At 43.5% G+C, this 19,701-nt stretch overlaps 1 protein-coding gene across 1 annotated transcript; it reads right to left on the reverse strand.

Moving 5' to 3' along the window:
- Positions 1 to 120: 120 nt before the first annotated feature.
- LOC139455823 (uncharacterized) lies at positions 121 to 16,105 on the reverse strand. The gene is made up of 3 exons (XM_071237373.1): positions 15,935 to 16,105; positions 12,696 to 13,065; positions 121 to 365 (listed from the first exon to the last, which is right to left on the reverse strand). Exons 1-3 carry the CDS (start codon positions 16,103 to 16,105, stop codon positions 121 to 123), a joined length of 786 nt encoding a protein of 261 aa, XP_071093474.1.
- Positions 16,106 to 19,701: the final 3,596 nt, after the last annotated feature.

Genomic DNA, 19,701 nt, shown 5'->3' on the forward strand with positions numbered 1-19,701 from the left:
TGCAATCAGATCACACCAGGGACAAGTAAATACATATCTCGTAATTCAAAATTCATATTGAAATAGTGACTGTCCCAGCAGCGTATAACTTAATTATTATTAGATATGTAGAGCGTGAGTCTACGCGTCCATCATGAGAAGAGCGGCTAGGTCTGGCGAGCCTTGGGATAGGAAGAACAGAGGCAGCAAATCATCGTCAATCTCCGGCAGCGGGCGTGGTCGTGGTCGCAGTCGCCTCCTTCGGGGCACTCTGTTTGCGCTTCGTTGTGCAATGGCTATGTCTGCGCAGTTGCGGATTTCGTTTGGAGCGTAGCATATTCTGGGCGGAATGAGGTAGGTGTTGCAGTCAGCAAGAAGATACTGGTCTGTGGACACGAAAGAAAAATTGCTGTTACAGTATTAAAAAAAATGAATTGATTATACGCTCTGTCGTATTCATTGCTCAATAATGTAAAAAGATGTAACCATCCTCAAACAAACGCCCGGGTTAGGATTCCGAGTTAGAATACGTCCCAAGCAGCATATGCTTGGTTGAAAGAAGATTGGGAGGTTGTTTGTTGGTGAACGCCGCACTCAGCAATATTTCATCTATATCACGGCGGTGGAAACCAGAAATAGGAATCGGGCATCATAGCTTGAATATTGCTGAGAGCGGCGTTAAACAACGAACAAACAAGCATTGAGCACATGTCGCGAATCGAACCCGGTTCTCCGAGCAAACTCTTTAACCACTAGGCTACCCCACCGCCCCCCTTTGGTGTGAGACACAAGTATAATCGCGACCATTAAGTTGATGACCATGAGGGTATGCCGGTTTATGCGCGGATCGATGCTCATGACATCAATCAATGGATTGCGTGGTCCACACTCGATTATTTACAGACCGCCGTCATACAGTTGGAATACACCTTACCGAGGCAAGAGAGTTAACTGACTATAAAAGTCCAGTTTCCACCCTTGCCGATCTAGGCTGCAGGTATGGAGTTATATTTTGGCTGGACTTACGAGTCTATGCATAGTCCAATCAAAATCGCGCATGAAATCATCCAATTCGTAAACTGCTGTGCAGATTTCGGTCGCACGCAGGATTTGCAAAGCATGTCTACTGTCAACTTAGCTTCAAAAGATATTTTCCAGATCTCTTCATGTTTTTTATCAAGGTGATCACGTGATTTCATGCATTTCGCGAAGTAAGTATCGTTTTATTTCAATATAGATCTTGATTATCGATCAGGTCGTCTTGAATGGTCGCCGCCATTTTGTTTGAAGCAAATGCATGTGATATGATAGGTGTAATCTGATTGGTCAATAGGAGGGACATAGAAGGGACATAACTCATAATAGCCACTGGCGGCGCTTCGATCAAACCATGAAATTCCAACCTAGTTTGGCAAGGGTGGAAACTGGACTTTTAAAGTCATTTAACTCCCTTGCCTCGGGAAGATGGTTAATGAGTCAAGCTAGTTTATGCATATCATCGTCTCCTAGTTACGTAGATCGGTGATCATGATATCAATCGCTGGATTGTCTGTTCCGGCCTCGATTAGTGAGTGCGGCGCTTAACAAACAAACGAGCAAAGGATGGCATGTACATGTACATGTTGAAATGACGGACATGTTCATTCTGTGGTAACAGGATGTCACGACCATTGGTATATTTTTGTTGAGCAACGTTTTTATTGGCTAACGTTTCTGCCACTGTGCATGCTTTACGTTCTTGACCTTGTCTGTCGTGTGAGACACTCGGTCACAATAGGGTCATTTCTTCTCATATATTCTGTCTCGTAAATTTTAACCGTCACAGCTTTTTTTCGGAAATAACATTTCATTCCTCGACCCGTTTCGCTGCATTTGTTTAATAGAGTCGTCGGTGTCTCATACGTACACACTCGCTTCACGCGATCTTGGCGTTACTGACGTGGCATTTCTCTGTGCAAAAGGGACTCGCCGTAAATCATGGGACAGGACTGTATTTGCATATTTTCAGGTATCTGTTTTCAAAAGTGCATTTTATCTACCAAGTGAATGGTGTGTTGTCAAGTGTGTATTTCATGTGTGCGTGTGCGTGTGTGTGAGTGTGTGCGCGCGCACACGTGAACGTGAACGTTTAAAGGGGCACTGATCTAACGCCATTCTCCAGACTGGTTGTTGCCTTTGTTATTGTTTTTTCCCCCGTGAGTACCCGGATGATACGCAACGCAACTGAGCGTGACCAGAGACTGGGCTACCGTCTGCAAGGACAGCTAAATAAACTTGGAGGCTGGAGGCAATATTTGTTTTACGCATTTTTGCATAAACACTGATTGGTTAACTGTGATCTATAGAGATTCGACAAAGGGCGCATGTTAAATAATTTCTTCAGCCTAAACAAACAGACAAAAAGAACGGCGGAGCTCATCGGAAGTCGTCATTTGGAAATACCCCAGATGGTTATAGTTTAATACTAAAAAAAGTATCCATGCAGTGAAAGCATTTTCGGATTTCGGATTGTGTAATACGATTACTACTCCCTTGTTGTCATACACGTTTTCTCGTATAACCCTACACTTGTGTATTTGTCGTCATTCACTTGATGCTCAGTTAATGAATTTATTACAGGTACAATTAGTGGTAGCACCACTTAGATTACCTGACAAAGGTTCCCATTTGGCATTTATTGTGTCTGGGGTAATTATTCAATCTAAATCCAGGTTTGAAGTGAGGTTATGTAATATGCACGTGGCAGCCCAGCAAGAGATGAATGATCAGTTGATTTACTTTTTTTTTGTAAATCAACGGATCGTTCCTAGTCATCAAAGGATTAACAGAAAATACGTTGATTGATTAATCACTGTAATCTTGCACAGTGGATATGTCAAAAGTGAGTGTTTACATGTCTAGGTTTACTAAAACAAAGGGAATACACTCATATCATGGCGTGAAGTGCCGATGTAAAAACAACACACAATTTGTTCAAAGGGTTAACTGATAATACGTTGATTTGTTGCTCATTGTTATCAAACTCAATGGATTTTTTAGGAACCGTCGACGTAATGAAAATAGTTGTCACGTGGCCCTTCTCAGCCGACCCTTGAGACTTGACACCCGAAACGATATATATCTTTTAGAATATTTGATAGTTACAGAGACACGTGACATCGAATAAGTTATTTTGTATAGCTGCAGACGAGTGGGATATTATTCCTTTGTGTGGATATTCACGGATACATTCCTCGAATAAGGAAGCTGCCTATTTATACACATACATTTGGTAAGTTGTAATTATGGTATTTGCATTTTGTTTTCCTTCATTTGAACCGATTCGTTCTTGTTTTTCTACGTCTTGGTTGGGAAATTCTTCAATCCTTTGTAAGCATGTATAGATTACCGTCAATTTGTAAAATGTGATTCTCTCAGGCAATTTTTAAAATGTGTAAATATTTCAGTCATTTTGACTAAAAAATCTGTCCAGATTGATTAAGACGATCAAAAGGGCCTACAAACATCACAACAGATTATTATGTAGGATTAGAAGCCAAACAACATAGAAATGTACTTTTCAACGTAACATTTTCAGTCTCTTGGTGATGACATTAAACATCAAAATGTTTGGAATTCGTTATTATAATAATACAGATGGAAATGTTTTTCAGTCACTTTGTAAAATAACTGAATATTTAGACGTTTAATAAATATGTTACACATTTTGACAGTAAAAAAATATACACACTATAAAAAAGCAATGCTCAGGTGAAATATTTACTTTGTGTTGCAAGTCAAGATAGTGTAAACGAAAATCGCAAAATTACCAAGCAAGTGACTTATCAAAACTTCGTCACCATTACCGATGCTACCCACAAAGATGCCTACATTTCCTTATTATCTCGAAAACTGTATTTCATTTTGTTGATCAATGTGACCATACGCTCTTATTACTACCGGTATCCATAAAAGTGACTAATGCGCTTACGAATGGCGCAACAGAGGTCGCGAGCTAGTCTAGATTTCTGCTCTACATCCGGGTACTCACTGGGAAAAAACAATAACAAAGGCAACAACCAGTCCCGGGGAATTGCGTTAGATCAGTGCCCCTTTAAGTGAGTATTTGGAGCGAGTGTGGTGCGAACGTGTAAGAGGTGTTGAGTGTGGAAGGGAGTAGAGTAAAGGCGAGTGTGTAGGTGAACCAGGTCTCTGTAAGGGCGAGTGTTGTGTTGAGTAAAGGCGAGTGTGTAGGTGAACCAGGTCTTTGTAAGGGCGAGTGTTGTGTTGAGTAAGGGCGAGTGTGTAGGTGAACTAGGTCTGTGTAAAGGCGAGTGTGTAGGTGAACCAGGTCTCTGTAAGGGCGAGTGTTGTGTTGAGTAAGCGCGAGTGTGTAGGTGAACTAGGTCTGTGTAAGGGCGAGTGTTTAGGTGAACTAGGTCTGTGTGAGGGCGAGTGCTTTGTTGAGTAAGTGCGAGTTTGTGGGTGGAGTATTCATGTGTGACGGCGAGGGTTTTGTAGAGTAAAGGCGAGTGTGTAGGTGAGCTAGGTCTGTGTAAGGGTGAGTGTGCAGGTGAACTAAGTCTGTGTAGGGCGAGAATTCTTTTGAGTAAGGGCGTGTGTTTTGGTGAAGTATGTCTGTGTGAGGGCGAGTGTGAAGGTGAACTAGGTCTGTGTAAGGGCGAGTTTGTAGGTGAACTAGGTCTGTGTGAGGGCGAGAATTTTGTTGAGTGAGGGCGAATGTGAAGGTGAACTAGGTCTGTGTAAGGGCGAGTGTTTTGTTGAGTAAGGGCGAGTTTGTAGGTGAACTAGGTCTGTATTAGAGAGAGCGTTTTGTCTGAGTGAGGGCGAGTGTTCTTTTGAGTAAGGGCAAGTGTTTAGGTGAACTAGATATGTGTGAGGGCAAGCGTTTTGGCTGTATGAGGGCGAGTATTCTGTTGAGTTTGGGCGAGGTCTATGTGGGGGCGAGTGTTCTGTTGAGTAAAGAGGGTAAGTGAGTATAAAACTATGGTTTTACGCAGCGTTTAGCACTATTCCTGTAATATCACGGCGGGGGACACCGGAAATGGGCTTCACACATTGTACCCATGTTGGGAATCAAACCCGGGTCTTTGGCGTGACGAGCAAATGCTAAACCACTAGGCAACCCCACCGACCCTGTTCTGTAAGGGCGAGTGTGCAGACGAACTAGGTCTGTATGAGAGCGAGTGTTTTGTTGAGTAAGGGCGAATGTGTAGGTGAACTAGGTCTGTGTGAGGGCGTGTGTTTTGGTGAAGTATGTCTGTGTGAGGGCGAGTGTTAAGGTGAACTAGGTCTGTGTAAGGGCGAGTTTGTAGGTGAACTAGGTCTGTGTGAGGGCGAGAATTTTGTTGAGTAAAGGCGAGTGTGAAGGTGAACTAGGTCTGTGTAAGTGCAAACAAATGTTTTGTTGACTAAGGGCCAGTTTGTAGGTGAACTAGGTCTGTATTAGAGAGAGCGTTTTGTCTGTGTGGGGGCGAGTGTTTTGTTGAGCAAGAGCCAGTGTGAAGGTAAACTATAGCTAGATCTGTATTAGGGCGAGCGTTTTGTCTGAGTGAGGGCGAGTGTTATTTTGAGTAAGGGCAAGTGTGTAGGTGAACTAGGTATGTGTGAGGGCAAGCGTTTTGGCTGTATGAGGGCGAGTGTTCTATTGAGTAAGGGCGAGTGTGGAGATGAACTAGGTCTGTATTAGAGAGAGCGTTTTGTCTGTGTGGGGGCGAGTGTTTTGTTGAGTAAGGGCGAGTGTGTAGACGAACTAGGTCTGTATGAGAGCGAGTGTTTTGTTGAGTAAGGGCGAGTGTGTAGGCGAACTAGGTCTGTATGAGGGCGAGTGTTTTGTTGAGTAAGGGCGAGTGTGTAGGCGAACTAGGTCTGTATTAGAGCGAGTGTTATGTTGAGTAAGGGCGAGTGTGTAGGCGAACTAGGTCTGTATGAGAGTGAGTGTTTTGTTGAGTAAGGGCGTGTGTGTAGGCGAACTAGGTCTGTATTAGAGCGAGTGTTATGTTGAGTAAGGGCGAGTGTGTAGGCGAACTAGGTCTGTATTAGAGCGAGTGTTTTGTTGAGTAAGGGCGAGTGTGTAGGCGAACTAGGTCTGTATGAGAGCGAGTGTTTTGTTGAGTAAGGGCGTGTGTGTAGGCGAACTCGGTATGTGTGAGGGCGTGTGTTTTGGTGAAGTATGTCTGTGTGAGGGCGAGTGTTAAGGTGAACTAGGTCTGTATTAGAGCGAGTGTTATGTTGAGTAAGGGCGAGTGTGTAGGCGAACTAGGTCTGTATTAGAGCGAGTGTTATGTTGAGTAAGGGCGAGTGTGTAGGCGAACTAGGTCTGTATGAGAGCGAGTGTTTTGTTGAGTAAGGGCGAGTGTGTAGGTGAACTAGGTCTGTATGAGAGCGAGTGTTTTGTTGAGTAAGGGCGAATGTGTAGGTGAACTAGGTCTGTGTGAGGGCGTGTGTTTTGGTGAAGTATGTCTGTGTGAGGGCGAGTGTTAAGGTGAACTAGGTCTGTGTAAGGGCGAGTTTGTAGGTGAACTAGGTCTGTGTGAGGGCGAGAATTTTGTTGAGTAAAGGCGAGTGTGAAGGTGAACTAGGTCTGTGTAAGTGCAAACAAATGTTTTGTTGACTAAGGGCCAGTTTGTAGGTGAACTAGGTCTGTATCAGAGAGAGCGTTTTGTCTGTGTGGGGGCGAGTGTTTTGTTGAGCAAGAGCCAGTGTGAAGGTAAACTATAGCTAGATCTGTATTAGGGCGAGCGTTTTGTCTGAGTGAGGGCGAGTGTTATTTTGAGTAAGGGCAAGTGTGTAGGTGAACTAGGTATGTGTGAGGGCAAGCGTTTTGGCTGTATGAGGGTGAGTGTTCTATTGAGTAAGGGCGAGTGTGGAGATGAACCAAGTCTGTATTAGAGAGAGCGTTTTGTCTGTGTGGGGGCGAGTGTTTTGTTGAGTAAGGGCGAGTGTGTAGGCGAACTAGGTCTGTATGAGAGCGAGTGTTTTGTTGAGTAAGGGCGTGTGTGTAAGCGAACTAGGTCTGTATGAGAGCGAGTGTTTTGTTGAGTAAGGGCGTGTGTGTAAGCGAACTAGGTCTGTATGAGAGCGAGTGTTTTGTTGAGTAAGGGCGTGTATGTAGGCGAACTAGGTCTGTATCAGAGAGAGCGTTTTGTCTGTGTGGGGGCGAGTGTTTTGTTGAGTAAGGGCGAGTGTGTAGGCGAACTAGGTCTGTATCAGAGAGAGCGTTTTGTCTGTGTGGGGGCGAGTGTTTTGTTGAGTAAGGGCGTGTATGTAGGCGAACTAGGTCTGTATCAGAGAGAGCGTTTTGTCTGTGTGGGGGCGAGTGTTTTGTTGAGTAAGGGCGAGTGTGTAGGCGAACTAGGTCTGTATCAGAGAGAGCGTTTTGTCTGTCTGGGGGCGAGTGTTTTGTTGAGTAAGGGCGTGTATGTAGGCGAACTAGGTCTGTATCAGAGAGAGCGTTTTGTCTGTGTGGGGGCGAGTGTTTTGTTGAGTAAGGGCGAGTGTGTAGGCGAACTAGGTCTGTATCAGAGAGAGCGTTTTGTCTGTGTGGGGGCGAGTGTTTTGTTGAGTAAGGGCGTGTATGTAGGCGAACTAGGTCTGTATCAGAGAGAGCGTTTTGTCTGTGTGGGGGCGAGTGTTTTGTTGAGTAAGGGCGTGTATGTAGGCGAACTAGGTCTGTATGAGAGCGAGTGTTTTGTCTGTGTGGGGGCGAGTGTTTTGTTGAGTAAGGGCGAGTGTGTAGGCGAACTAGGTCTGTATGAGAGCGAGTGTTTTGTTGAGTAAGGGCGTGTGTGTAAGCGAACTAGGTCTGTATGAGAGCGAGTGTTTTGTTGAGTAAGGGCGTGTGTGTAAGCGAACTAGGTCTGTATGAGAGCGAGTGTTTTGTTGAGTAAGGGCGTGTATGTAGGCGAACTAGGTCTGTATCAGAGAGAGCGTTTTGTCTGTGTGGGGGCGAGTGTTTTGTTGAGTAAGGGCGAGTGTGTAGACGAACTAGGTCTGTATGAGAGCGAGTGTTTTGTTGAGTAAGGGCGAGTGTGTAGACGAACTAGGTCTGTATGAGAGCGAGTGTTTTGTTGAGTAAGGGCGTGTGTGTAAGCGAACTAGGTCTGTATGAGAGCGAGTGTTTTGTTGAGTAAGGGCGTGTATGTAGGCGAACTAGGTCTGTATGAGAGCGAGTGTTTTGTTGAGTAAGGGCGAGTGTGTAGACGAACTAGGTCTGTAGGAGAGCGAGTGTTTCGTTGAGTAAGGGCGAGTGTGTAGACGAACTAGGTCTGTATGAGGGCGAGTGTTTTGTTGAGTAAGGGCGAGTGTGTAGACGAACTAGGTCTGTATGAGAGCGAGTGTTTCGTTGCGTAAGGGCGAGTGTGTAGACGAACTAGGTCTGTATGAGAGCGAGTGTTTTGTATAGTAAGGGCGAGTGTGTAGACGAACTAGGTCTGTAGGAGAGCGAGTGTTGTGTTGAGTAAGGGCGAGTGTGTAGACGAACTAGGTCTGTAGGAGAGCGAGTGTTGTGTTGAGTAAGGGCGAGTGTGTAGACGAACTAGGTCTGTATGAGAGCGAGTGTTGTGTTGAGTAAGGGCGAGTGTGTAGACGAACTAGGTCTGTAGGAGAGCGAGTGTTGTGTTGAGTAAGGGCGAGTGTGTAGACGAACTAGGTCTGTATGAGAGCGAGTGTTGTGTTGAGTAAGGGCGAGTGTGTAGGCGAACTAGGTCTGTATGAGAGCGAGTGTTTTGTTGAGTAAGGGCGTGTGTGTAAGTGAACTAGGTCTGTATGAGAGCGAGTGTTTCGTTGAGTAAGGGCGAGTGTGTAGGTGAACTAGGTCTGTATGAGAGCGAGTGTTTTGTTGAGTAAGGGCGAGTGTGTAGGTGAACATGTAGTAGTCTCTCAGAAAGAACATGCAAACGCATTTATTCAACTCAAATTTTAATACGTTTCAAATTAGTGAACAGAGGTTTACATTCGATAAAGCGGAATGTATGAAGATGGACTCTGCGACGGCGGTGCAATGGCGATGTCAGCACAGTTCCGATACTCATAGGGGTACAAACAGGTCCTTGGGAAAGGAAACCGCATGCATTCCGAATTTGATGAATAGATGTCTGATAAATAGAAGCAGAGTATATGTTGAAACGAGGGCTCATGCGAGGGTTGCTCCTCAAACTTACTGTATTTGTTTGGAAATGGAAATGAGAATGTTTCGAAGAGAGTATCCTCGATTACCTCGTGTATTAAATCTCTATTCTATAATGATAAATACCCTAGACCCACTTCGTTTGGAAAGTGTATTCATCACGTTCATAGCTCCTATCTCAAACTGAGCAACATTTAATCCAAGAAATAAAGTTTTATTCAAAACTAGATATCTACAAAATATATACATCAATCCAAATGGAGCCCAGAACAATCTTAATTTCAGAGCTCAGGCAATATAGTCTTGCCAAATCATTCTAAACTTCAGTTGGGTTATGTTTTTTTATATAATCTTTAGGGTGTTGGAGACAGGCCATTCAACGGGTTCAAGTCGAAACTATGGTGGCGACTGGTTGGTTTGTTGTTTAACGCAGCACTCAGCAATATTCCAGCTATATGACGGCGGTCTGTAAATAATCGAGTCTGGACCAGACAATCCAGTGACTGACACCATGAGCATCGATCCAAGTAATTGGGATACGATGACATGCATCAATGATGGCGATTGGGTCCTCCCTGTTCGAAGAGGAACTCATAACGAGGTATATATTATTTAGTGAATCGATAGTTACATTTGATTCTCTGCAAAAAATAAATACCAAAATTCTTGGTTTCTGACCAAGGGTACGAAGCAATCCCGGGAAATAGGAGTATTTAATACACCACGGACGAAATAACAAATATATTACGTAGAGGTAACCAAGCAACGACAAGCAGGCATGCTGTCCATCATGATCTGAGGTCATTGCACTCTCTGTCCAACCCGTTATTTCCCCAACACGGGCACCTGCCACACATCTAACTGGTTTTATAGAGATGCGGTCTGGGCAGACATGACACGTAAGCTTGTTTGTAACTCGTTTGTGTGCGACAACCCAAACTGCTGTCACATATCGTCGTTCTGTGTGCATGGATCTGAACATCTGTGTAATATGTGACCCCGAGTCAGTGTTTGAGTGAATGGTTTTCGACGCCGCAGTGAGCAATATTCCAGTTATATTATTAAAACCAGCTTACGCCTCACTACTCATACCCATCTTCCCGAGGCAAGAGAGTTAACTGACTTTGAAAGTCCAGTTTCCACCCTTGCCGAACTGGACTGGAATTCTTGGGCTCGATCGTAGCGCCACCAGTGCCTATTACGAGTTAATGTCCCTTCTATGCCTCTCCTATGGACCAATCAGATTCCACCTCTCGTTTCACTTGCGTTTGCTTCAAACAAAATGGTGGTGCCCAGTCAGAAGGATCTGATCGATTATCAAGATCTTTATTGTGATTAAACGGGTCTTACATCAGACCCTGTTAAAAGCTGCGTTAAAACCCAACTCACTCACTCACTTACTCACACTCATTCAGGGACAAACCGAACCATTCGTCATCACTCGCCCCTTTCCGTAACATGCAAGAAGACTCGTCCCCCTATAAATGAATGTTATGTGCGAAAATACGACAATCCTATCAGAATTACTTTGGCCAAAGAATAACTCGGAAATAATGTTTGATTTTACATACACTCTTCAAAAAAATAAACACACAGGTAGTATGTAAATCACTGAACCTGACTACACAAAAAATCCGGTATATAAATTGGATATATGTTCTTGGAAAATGTTGGTGGCCTGATATTCGACAAACGGTGCGTCAAAACGCAGCCATTGCCGATTTGCAATGTCTTTAACGGCATTGTTTTCACATGACACAAAAATGTCATGGGGAATTCCGTAAAGCAAAATGCACGTGGTGGTGGCTATAAAAGGGCAAGCATAAGCCAATAATTTGTCATTCAATTGTCAACATTTTTCAAGTTCGAAAATGCCAAGACTCCATAGGACGTATCCAAAGAGGGGAATCGCAGTCTTCTGTTGCACGCCACTTCAACGTCCACCACAGCACGATTTGCCGCCTTTGGGAACGATACACACAGTTCAATTCCACTGCAGACCGTCCGAGAACAGGCCGACCAAGAGTTGCCAACCCTGCACAGGATCGCTATATTCGACTGTTCCACCTACGTCATCGCAATGCTACAGCTTCGGAGACTGCGGGGACGCATCCCTGGTTTGAAGTGGATATCGGACCAGACTGTCAGGAACCGTCTTAGCGAGGCAGGAATCCGACCCAGAATACCGGTTATCGCCAGAATAACAGATCTATCGACAGCGACACATGCGTTGGTGCCATACCTTACGGCCTTAGAATTTGAGAAACTGTGGAGACGATAGTGGTTTAGCGATGAATCACGATTTCTTCTTCCCCGACGAGATGGAAAACAACGTGTTTATTGTCGTCGAAATAAGCGTTTTGCCCGACATTGTGTACGTGAATTCGACAATTTCAGTTGCGGTGGTGTCATGGTGTAGGGGGGCCATATCATACACTATTTCAACAGGACAACGCTCCACCGCACACAGCTCGTGTCACGGTAGACTACCTTCATAATACATGTACCAACATAAACGACGTTCCCTTGCCGTCGAGATCTCCAGATCTGAACCCGATCGAACACCTCTGGGATGGACTCGATCGACGTGTACGTCAACGTCAGAACACGCCGCAGACACTCCCACAACTGGCCAACGCGTTACAAGCAGAATGGCGCAGAATTCCGCAGGACAGAATTCGTACACTTATCCAGTCAGTGCCGTGGAGATGCAGAGTCGTGATTGCTGCCCTGGGCGGTCGCACGGGATACTGAGTTCAGCGCAACCCTGTGGCCTTATGTGACATGACAATGAACAGTTTTCAATGCCTTTGTACAACGACAACATGTGTCTATCGAGCTCCAAAATTTCATATTTGAATCTATGATATTATATTAAATATATCGACTTTATTAGGTACAATAGATTTACTAAAAATCCACCTGTGCGTTTCTTTTACCATACTGTATAATAATGTAAGTCCCGATGTGTTTTCAATAGCATCTGGTATATATATGATATATGGGAGAAATATACGTGAATCATAACTCAACGAGTTGACAATTAGCTATGCCCGTTTGCGCTTAGATGGAACCCAGTCGCAAAAATGGCCACGAGAGGGGCACGAGTCGCTCTTCAGCTTGTCCCGGAATAACATGAGTTGGTTACGAACGAAGCCGAACGGCATTGGTGGAACGATTTCCGCCCTAAACCCCAGCTTCAAATAACCCTACATAAATATTTTTTACATACTTTAAAAAAAAATCGAGGCAGTGGTCAGGGGCGGAAGTCTTACCGTGTAGGTTTAAGAAAGCAGATCGAGAAATCATTTTCCGTGGAAAATGGGCTCTGGTGTTTGTTTGTTGTTTAACGCCGCACTTAGCAATGTTCCAGCTATATGACGGCAATCTGTAAATAATCAGGACCAGGCAATCCAGTGATTTAGCATCGACCCACGCAATGGGGATACTGTGACATGCATCAACCCGGTCAGCGAGTCTGACCACCCGATCCCGTTATTCGCCTCTTACGACATGAATGTGTTTGCTGAAGACCTATTCTAACCCGGATCTTCACGGGTCGTTCTGGTGTTAGATTGATGATTCTTACCTGTGACCCAGCGCCACTGCAGGACGCAATGGCGACATGTGAGGTCCTGGGGAATGACAAGCTTCAACTGATGTAGACCTGTTTGACGGGGATAATATCTTCTTCCGTGCCCAACGATGTTCAGCTGATACTCCGAGAAACACTCTTGAGTCACCGCCTCGTTGAGGAAGTTATGAGGACACACACTGAATTCAAAGTACCCGCCCAGAAAAGTGTCAACTTGTACGCTGACGCACATGGTGCGTGTTTTGAAGGTCCTCGTGACGAAATAGCGTGGCACGTATTTCCCGTGCAGCTCGTGGTCACGTGGTGTGAAAAGTGGGTCACCGCACACTCCGCACCATTCGTCCATATCTGGGAGGTAGGGGATCTGGAAGGGGACGAGGGGAGCGGTGAAATATGTTTTGGTATGAGTGTGTGTGTGGTTTATCGCCACTTTTCGCTTTATTCAAGCAATCTACAAGGTCAAGAATAAACATTGCACCCATGATGGGAATCGATCACTTTCAGATCAAATCATAGTTCTCGCTACCGCTTGACAAAGATCTGAGGACATTCCATTACGGGTCACGCCAGAACGCCTTTGATCCGACCAATCAGAGCGACCTTTACCAGATCAGGAAAGTCGGAACGTATTTTCTAATCATGCAACCACGAAAAGGTTAACACGGGGTATCCCGAACGACAGTGCGACTGATTCTAAGATAGCGAGAACTAAGATTTGAATTTAATAAGATTGGATGGAAATTGAAACCGGACTTCAGACCGACGTGCTTTATAGATTGTCTATTTTAGTGGTATAAAATAGCCTTAGCGCAACGGCTGTCATGAGTCTATGTTTCGTTGTTGGAGTTAAATCACGTCAGCGCCAAGATCGCTTTGTGGAACAGGGTCCTTGACAAGACGTTATAGTTCGTATCGTGTTTTAAACTGAAATATAGCATCCATAACTATTAGAATTGAGCCCGCAGATAAACTATGTAGTGTTTGAATAACTTGAGCTAAACTTACTTTGACTGCAAATTTCCTGGGCTCCTTTCCTCAAAGCGATGTTTGCGCTGCGACTACCTTAAGCCTATGCTAAAGTATGAGTGCTCTGTGATGCTCAAATGTGTGTATTTTTAAACTTCGTGCCGATTTTGAGAAATAAATTTAATTGTGGTTATCATGGAATTGATTTTTTTGTATCTTCATGGTTATATATATATATATATAAAAACATGAAGATTCTAAAAAATATATGAGGCAAACAAATAACTATCCTAGTTATTCTTCTAAATCAATGTTTTTGTTTGAATGTGTAATATATTCACATAGTATTTACAAATGGCAATTTTGTATAGTTATTCAGAAATAGTTTACAACCTGCTATTTATATTTAAGGATTTATTCATGCCAGTGCTAATGTCCTAGCTGGTTAAATGAACTCTTGCGAAGTAATTGTGTGTAATCTCTACGAAATCTATATTATGGTCTTTTTCACAAAAATACTTATGATGTTTGTATTATATTTTCAGGGTTTACGACTATTATTATTATGATGATGCACTCCGAATAAGGATGGCTGTTCTGTGATCTGAAAAGTAGCGTTGTGTTGTGTGTGCCCCGCCAACATCTATCCCATATCCACTACTACATTTTTAAGAAACGCCTGTGGCCCAAGGAAGTTCTACCATGAATTTTGGATAGTATTCAAAACTGATTGGTCGATCAGAACCTTCAAATTTAATAACTACCTCTGATTGAAACATATGATTTGACCATATTCACTGAAGGCTACATAGCATACCATGATGAAGTTTATTTGTTTGTTTGTTGTTTAACGCCGCACTCAGCAATATTCCAGCTATATGACATGCATCAACCAAGTCAGCGAGTCTGACCACCTGATCGTTCGTCGCCTCTTACGACCAGCACAGTCGCCTTTTACGGCAAGCATGGGTTGCTGAAGACCTATTCTACCCCGGAATCTTCACGGGTCGCATAATGAGGTCGTTATCAGAGATCAGTATACAAGTATGTGGCGGCAGATTATATATTTCTTCTACATATTGATTATTTCACAGCAAAATCTAGAAGTTTCTATAACATAATATAATGGTATATTTAATTTTAAATGCATTTATCATATTGAACATAAAAGGGCTCTTTAGACAGTTTGATAGCAATAATTTCTTTCTCATATCTACAAAATATTCGCATACAAATAAATAGTGATGCTCGTCTCCAATATCATTAGTTTGGCATAAGAAACATATTCCCTCCAACAGAGGTATGGTGCCATCGACCAGGCTCAAGTTATTCTGGGTTCGGTTTCACATTCAATTTGACCGCCTCCTTGGTCCAGTAGGTGAGCGTACCCCCGGAGGGCGGGAGATCCGGGGTTTCTATCCCCGGCCGCGTCATACCAAAGGCGTTAAATGATGGTACTTGTTGTTACCCTGTCTGGCGCTCGGCATTAAAGGGCTTAAACAAGGACTGGTCGGCTCGGAGTCAGTGTACTGTGTCTGTTAAACTGCGGCATGTTATCTCAGTGAGCTAGCACTATCAATCGGCATCAGTCCGGACTAGTACAAGCAGCCACACACACACGTGCATGCACGTCGCTATATAAGTGCAATAATCTTGAAGGCGACGTTAACCCCCTTTTCACCTCACATTCAGTTTAGCGCTGTTACATCTACAGGTAACCAAGCTTTACATATACAGAGACTTATCGTTTGCATGCCAAATTTAGATGTGTTGTTTCCCAACAAAATGTTTTGCTTCCTTTCAGAGAACAAGAGTGTTCATATAGAAACAGAGACAGAAAGACGTCTATCTCGAACAGCAATGAGGTGAGGTGAGGTGAAATTGGGATTAACGTCGCGTCCAAGGTTATTGCACTTATATAGCGACGTGTGTGTGCGTGTGTGTGTGTGTGTGTGTGGCTTCTTGTACTTGTCAGGACTGATGCCGACTTATAGTGCTAGCTCACTGAGATACCATGCTGCAGTTTAACATGAATACCCCTACTCAGACACAATATACTGACTCCGAGCCGACCAGTCCTTGTTTTAGCCCCTTTATGCCGAGCGCCAGACAGGGTAACAACAAGTACCATCTTTTAACGTCTTTTGATATGACGCGGCCGGGGATCGAACCCCGGACCTTCCGCTCCCCGGGCGGACGCTCTACCATTAGACCACGGAGGCGGTCCGAACAGCAATGAAAGAACAACTCCATAAATGTATACTTACCAAATTGGCAGCACAGGTTATATCAGAATCGTTTCTGTTAACCGGTAGTTTGTACCCGTATCTCCAGAGACTTGACCTATTGGGCGGGTCCACCATGCGACCCCTCGCCGTCACCATGGCAACCAAGATGTAGCAGACGACAGCAAACAGCAAGGATATTTGAAAATTCATAATTAATTTTTGAGGTGTGACACCTTCTCTAAACTTATGAAAGTAAAATTCAAGAATTGGAATGATGAAATAAACACGAAATATATCAAAATGAAGAGGTGTTTTTGCTGTTGCCTCTTCCTTTCACCAGCAAGAGATGAATACAGTAGATCAGAAGATTCTCGTGACGTGGTACGGTTTAAAGGTTTTCCAAAGAAAGGGGGAAATCAGCAAGCCCATTTATCTTTAGAAAAAAACCTCCACATTTCCCCATCATGATCGGTGAGATGTTCTACATCACGTGACTTAAAGTCCTTTCAACGCGTGTTGTGTTCCGACGATTCGCCGGACTCTAACTGGGAACAGAAACTACAAAAAAACCACACTCCCTTTCCAAGTAACTTCACGTGTTTATTTGCTTTGTACAATTATATAACTGTGTCCCGTGTGTAAGAAAAAGTCCCAAATGGCGCCAGTAAACAAAGTATAAATAGTTCACGACAATTTGTAATGAGGACAGATACACAGCATCGCCTAAACGCAACTGAATCTGAAAAAGAAACAGCTTTCATTATCATAATGTTCAAGCTTTCGTAAACAGAAACGTGACAACATTTAGACCTTTTGTCTAACAATAACGTCATGGCGGATTTATCATTGCCTTCGAGCAAAAGTAAACAAGCCACGCGAACTTGCAGCACATGTCACTATGAGGTGAAGTTAAGCAACGTTCATTGCGGAGAGTAGTTGGATGGGTGATCGTGTTCGGCAGCTTGCCTCCTGAGCTGCTAAGGCTTCAGTGTGTGAGTGAGTGAGTTGGGTTTAACGCCGCTTTTAACGGTATTCCAGTTATATCACGGCGTGTCAGCTTAATGTGGGAGGAAAGCCCGAAGTGATGCAGGTCTTAGACGTTTACCACTTCGGTGAAACCCGCGAGCACAGGTATGGTGCTGACAAATCTAGAAACATAATCAGGGCGAACCGGGATTCGAACCCACGATCATAGGTTTCTGCCATGCCCAAGGGACGCAAATCTGCACAGCGAATCGCGGCGCCTTAGACGACTTGGCAACCCGTGCCCCCTGCTAGGGCTTCAGTCCTGCCCCACACTGAAGCACGTGTAACACATCTGGTGTCTCCTTAGACACCCGACTCGAAATATGCCTCAGTTCACCCAGCACTGAATGGGTACCCGGTAGGATGAGATGGTAATGTAAGCAAAGAATGAAAATCGTGTGCACACTGATCCGTATTGAAGAATGGTGGAAAGCGTTAGGGAGCATCATATATTTGTAACTCACGGCTATATAAACAGGATATCATTAATATTAGATGAAAAGGAATTCGCTATTCACGAACATAATATCAAATTGTTTTGTTGATTTTGAGCAGTCTATTCTATACCTGATGGCGATATCCATGATTCAGACATGGAGTCAAACTCATCTTCAGACACAGACAGTGATATCTGAATCAACTTTGTCCAATGAATGATGCATCTGAATTCATTAAAGCTCTTCAACCTCATTTACTGAATCAAATACAGTACTAGTTAGTGTGAAACATTTTGACATCATGAAAATGGACTTTGATTTAAAAACAATTTTCCTTTGAGTTTGAGTCTAATCTCAGATATGTAAATATGTTGCAATTTTTCTAAAAAATTCATTATTAAACTTTATAAAAGTACTATTTTTGCAGAATTCTGAATTATTATGCATTAAAAATGTATATGTGCACCTATAAATGCATTTCTGATTTTGAAAAAGCTGACTACTTATTGTTTTGACAGAGTAATGAGTGCATTGAGAAATTTTCCCACTTGCATTGGGTGGCCATCTTGGACGCCATTTTGGATTTCGGGGTGACCGCAGTAAATTTTTACGAGCACACCAAGAAATAATGTTAGGTATTGGTTTAAGCAAGCTAAAAAACATGGTAAACTTAGTTTGTAAGATGGGTACAATGGCACCCCAAAACTAAGCATGCTACGGGAATCAGACCTTCGATTATTCCAACGCCATTACATTTCCCTCAGTCATTTAGAATTCTCTTTGTAAAATATTTTGCATGGTCAACACTAGAGAAGAAACACATGCCTGTTTAAATGACACACTCACCAGTCAGGTTAAGCGAGAAAAAGAACGTCGATTGCATGATGTTCGCAATTCCCTGCGTGTTCCAACATCTCGTTAGTTTACATTTTTATTTTGAAACAAATTTACTCACGATGTCTTCTATATATAACTGGATAAATGTGTTAAGAGGGTATCTATTTAAGGAGTGTAACACGTTCCCAGTTTTGTTGTATAAACGTGTTTCTAGTATTATATATATAAATTGCTTGGTTGTTTAAACGCCTTGTTAATTTCTTCATGTCTCGTCATGATTTACCAAAATTGTAGACCCGTGAAGATCCGGGTTAGAATTTGTTTTCAGTAACCCATGAATGTCATAAGTGGCGACTATTTTCGTTGTAAGAGGCAACGAACGGTATCGGGTTGTCAGACTCGCTGACTTGTTTGATGTGTGTCATGTCATCGTATCCCAATTATGTAGATCGATGCTCATTATGTCCATCACTGGATTGTCTGGTCCAGACACGATTATTTACAGACCGCCTTCATATAGCTGGCACCTGTGAAGATCCGGGTTAGAATATGTCTACAGCAACCCATGCTTGCCGTGTCAGGCGACTAATGGGATCGGGTGGTCAGGCTCGCTGACTTGGTTGATGCATGTCATCGATCCCAATTATGTAAATCGATCCTCATTATATCCATCACTGGATTGTCTGGTCCATACACGATTATTTACAGACCGCCTTCATATAGCTGGCACCCGTGAAGTACCGGGTTAGAAAAAGCCAATAGCAACTCATGTTTGCTGTAAGAAGCGACTGTGTTTGTCGTAAGAGGCGACTAATGGGATCGGGGGGTTAGGCTCGCTGACTTGGTTGATGCATGTCATCGTATCTTATTTGCGTGGATGGATGCATATGATATCAGTCACTGGATTGTCTGGTCCATTTATTTACTGGCCGCCATCATTTAGTTGGAATATTGCTGAGTACGGCGTTAAACAACAAACAAAATTGTTGTCGTAGGAGTGAGTGAATGGTGTTTAACGCCGCAGTTTGCAGTTTACGATGTGCTTGTCATAATATTAACAATATTTGATCTTGACTCCGCGCCAAAAACCTAAAATGGACTTGAGCTTTCCTCACTAGAAAGGTAGGATTTCGTACTCTTCTCTACTTAAGAGCAAAGTTGCGTCCCGGTTCGCTCCGATTTTGTTTCAAGGTTTGTTAGCACCATACCTGTGCTTGTGGGTTTCACGTAAAAATCTTGAGACCTGCATCACTTCGGGCTTTCCTTCCACGTTATGCTGATACGTGATATGGAATACTGTTAAAAGCGACGTTAACCCAACTCACTCACTCCACGTCGGTGACGTCGTTACTCTTATCTAAGTCGCTGACGTCGTTACTCTCATCTAAGTCGTTGACGTTACTCTTATCTACGTCGGTGACGTCGTTATTCTTATCTACGTCGTTGACGTTACTCTTATCTACGTCGGTGACGTCGTTACTCTTCTCTACGTCGGTAACGTTACTC

The sequence above is a fragment of the Haliotis cracherodii genome, unplaced genomic scaffold, assembly GCF_022045235.1.
Source record: "Haliotis cracherodii isolate W230 unplaced genomic scaffold, xgHalCrac1.p SCAF_11, whole genome shotgun sequence".
NCBI lineage: Eukaryota > Metazoa > Mollusca > Gastropoda > Lepetellida > Haliotidae > Haliotis > Haliotis cracherodii.

Excerpts from the sequence above, each read along its gene's own strand:
- LOC139455823 (XM_071237373.1), bottom strand. The coding sequence starts at position 16,105 with ATGAATTTTCAAATATCCTTGCTGTTTGCTGTCGTCTGCTACATCTTG. Across the intron at positions 13,066-15,934 it reads TAACCTGTGCTGCCAATTTG|ATCCCCTACCTCCCAGATAT; the intron begins GTAAGTATACAT and ends GTCCCCTTCCAG. Across the intron at positions 366-12,695 it reads GCAGTGGCGCTGGGTCACAG|ACCAGTATCTTCTTGCTGAC; the intron begins GTAAGAATCATC and ends TCGTGTCCACAG.